General features: G+C 38.3%; 1 protein-coding gene across 1 annotated transcript; it reads right to left on the bottom strand.

Annotated features, from left to right (window-relative positions):
- Nucleotides 1–1,079: 1,079 nt before the first annotated feature.
- On the bottom strand, nt 1,080–1,946 carry LOC101304429 (uncharacterized mitochondrial protein AtMg00810-like). Its single transcript, XM_004308219.1, has 2 exons — nt 1,880–1,946; nt 1,080–1,720 (listed from the first exon to the last, which is right to left on the bottom strand). Exons 1-2 carry the CDS (start codon nt 1,944–1,946, stop codon nt 1,080–1,082), a joined length of 708 nt encoding a protein of 235 aa, XP_004308267.1.
- Between the last annotated feature and the right edge of the window lie 618 nt (nt 1,947–2,564).

Here is a 2,564-nt window from a genome sequence, read left to right on the forward strand (position 1 = left end):
GCAATTTTGGACTCTAGCAAACCATAAATTGTATCTTGTACTCTCTTGACACGAATAAGACTTCTAGAAGAATTGAGAATTCTTGATCTTATCTTTAAGGAGATATGAGTATGGGTTTATATAGAACCCCAAGTGAACTAACATGTCTGTTCACTTATCTCCTTGAAGAGACACACTTATTCCTAAAGACACATATTGAAAAAGACATACCCTTTCAAATGGAAATGTCATGAGTAATTTTATTTTCATTCATATTGGATATTATTACATAATCTCCAACAATCCCCCACATGAATGAAAATGACAATGACAAAGAATTAGAGAGTACAAGCGAACAAGAGATGCATTTGAAAATGTGTCTTTTGGACTTGAACCTTTCATAGTGAAGACTTATCGGATTTACTTGGTGAAATAGAAGATATAGAAGATCTTTGAATTATTCACCATTTGTGTAAACCAAGACAATAAGCCTCACACATCTCTTATTCTAATACACAATGGTTCTTACGGTTGTGTTCATTTTGGTCCTGAACTAAAGAAGTTTAGAGTTTGTGAAGAATAAATCTTATTCAACAAAGCTGTTTACAAGAGTATATATACACAGACATCTAACACACTAGGGTTTCTCCTAATACACGTCATATATATCGATCCCTGATTACTAGGATTCTGCTGAGATTTCACAGACCAAATAGGAAAGTAGTTGTTGTGTTATCCTCCTCTCCTCACAATCTGATTCTTTCCAGCTTGGACTTGATCTCCATCTTCAATACTATCTTTATCACTCCCCCTCAAGTTGGAATGTATATTGATAACATTCAACTTGCCAAGTAACGATTGAAACTAAATTGAACTAACCGGTTTGGTGAACAAATCTGCCGGTTGCTCTTTAGTTCTTATGTGTGCAGTTTGAATGACTCCTTGCTGCATCTTCTCTCGTACCACATGACAATCTATTTCTATGTGCTTGGTACGTTCATGAAAGACTGGATTAGAAGCAATGTGAAGTGCTGCTTGGTTGTCACAAAACAATCTTGTTGGTCGAAACTGTTTTTCATTCAAGTCTTGCAAGATGTTCCTTAACCATGTAATGTCACAACCGTAGTAGCCATCGATCTATACTCTGCTTCTGCACTAGACCGCGACACTGTAGTCTGTTTCTTTGCTCTCCATGAAATTGGCGCTCTTCCAAGCATCACACAATAACCTGTGACTGATCTTCTTGTGTCTTTACATCGAGCCCAGTCTGCATCACAAAATCCTGTTAACTCGAGTTTTCCAGTAGAAGGTAACAAAATGCCTTGACCAAGAGTTCCTTTCAGATATCGAAGAACTAAGTGTGCTGCATCCAAATGTGGCTGTCGAGGTTTATCCATAAATTGGCTCAAAACATGCACAGCATATGCCAAATCAGGTCTCGTAATTGTCAAATAAATCATGCGACCAACAAGCCTTCTATACTGTGAAGGATCTGCCAACAAACTTCCTTCTGATTGCATTAGTGTAAGGTTATGATCAACAGGAAAACGAGAAGGTTTAGATGCTAAGAAACCTGTGTCTTCAAGCATCTCAAGTGCATATTTCCTTTGACATAAAGCAATACCATGCCGAGATCTGGCAACTTCGATTCCTAGGAAGTATTTGAGGTTTCCTAGGTCTTTCAATTTGAACTTGCTGGAAAGGAACTTCTTTGTGCTTGTGATGTCTTCTAAACTGTTTCCTGCAAGAATGACATCATCCACATACACTAGCAAAACTGTGAACTTGCCATCTTGATTTCGGACGAACAATGAGTAATCACTCCAAGATTGGTGAAAGCCTGCTGATTTTAGAGCAAGTGACAACTTGATGAACTATTGTCTGGAAGCTTGCTTCAAACCATATAGACTCTTGTGCAATTTACACACAACATTCTCCTTTCGGCCAAATCCAGGTGGCAACTGCATGTACACATCTTCAGTGAGGTCTCCATGAAGGAAAGCATTGTTGACATCTAATTGATGGAGATGCCAACCGCGGATAGCAGCCAATCCAAGAAGTAACCTGACAGTTGTGAGTTTGGCTACCGGAGCAAAGGTCTCTTTGTAGTCTATGCCTTCCACTTGACTATAGCCTTTAGCCACAAGGCGTGCTTTGTATCTAGGGATGGCAATAATACCCAGCGGGTAGGGTACCCACGGGTATTCGACCCTAACGGGGAAGATATACGGGGATAAACGTAGGGATGGCAATAATACCCAGCGGGTAGGGTACCCACGGGTATTCAACCCTAACGGGGAAGATATACGGGGATAAACGGGTAACGGGTATGGGGATCCCCAGTATTCGGATTCTTGAATCGGGTACGGGGCGGGTATGGTATTTTGATATTCGTCCCCATCCCCACCCATTAAGGATGAAAATATTATTATATATAATTATATAATTTATTATTATTTATATATAATTTATAAATAAATATTTATGTAAAAAAATTTGTGATTCTCTTAATAAACATTTAATGGGTTCTTTTTTATTATATATTTTTATTTTCTTAATGAAATTTTACACCAATAAGATTGTTT

This window comes from Fragaria vesca, linkage group LG7, assembly GCF_000184155.1.
Source record: "Fragaria vesca subsp. vesca linkage group LG7, FraVesHawaii_1.0, whole genome shotgun sequence".
NCBI classification, from domain to species: domain Eukaryota; kingdom Viridiplantae; phylum Streptophyta; class Magnoliopsida; order Rosales; family Rosaceae; genus Fragaria; species Fragaria vesca.

Bases quoted from the DNA above. Each gene is read 5' to 3' on its own strand.
- LOC101304429 (XM_004308219.1), bottom strand. From the start codon at position 1,946: ATGCAGTTGCCACCTGGATTTGGCCGAAAGGAGAATGTTGTGTGTAAA. The intron at 1,721-1,879 runs GTTTGAAGCAAG...TCATTCTTGCAG, and splicing joins ATTGCACAAGAGTCTATATG to GAAACAGTTTAGAAGACATC.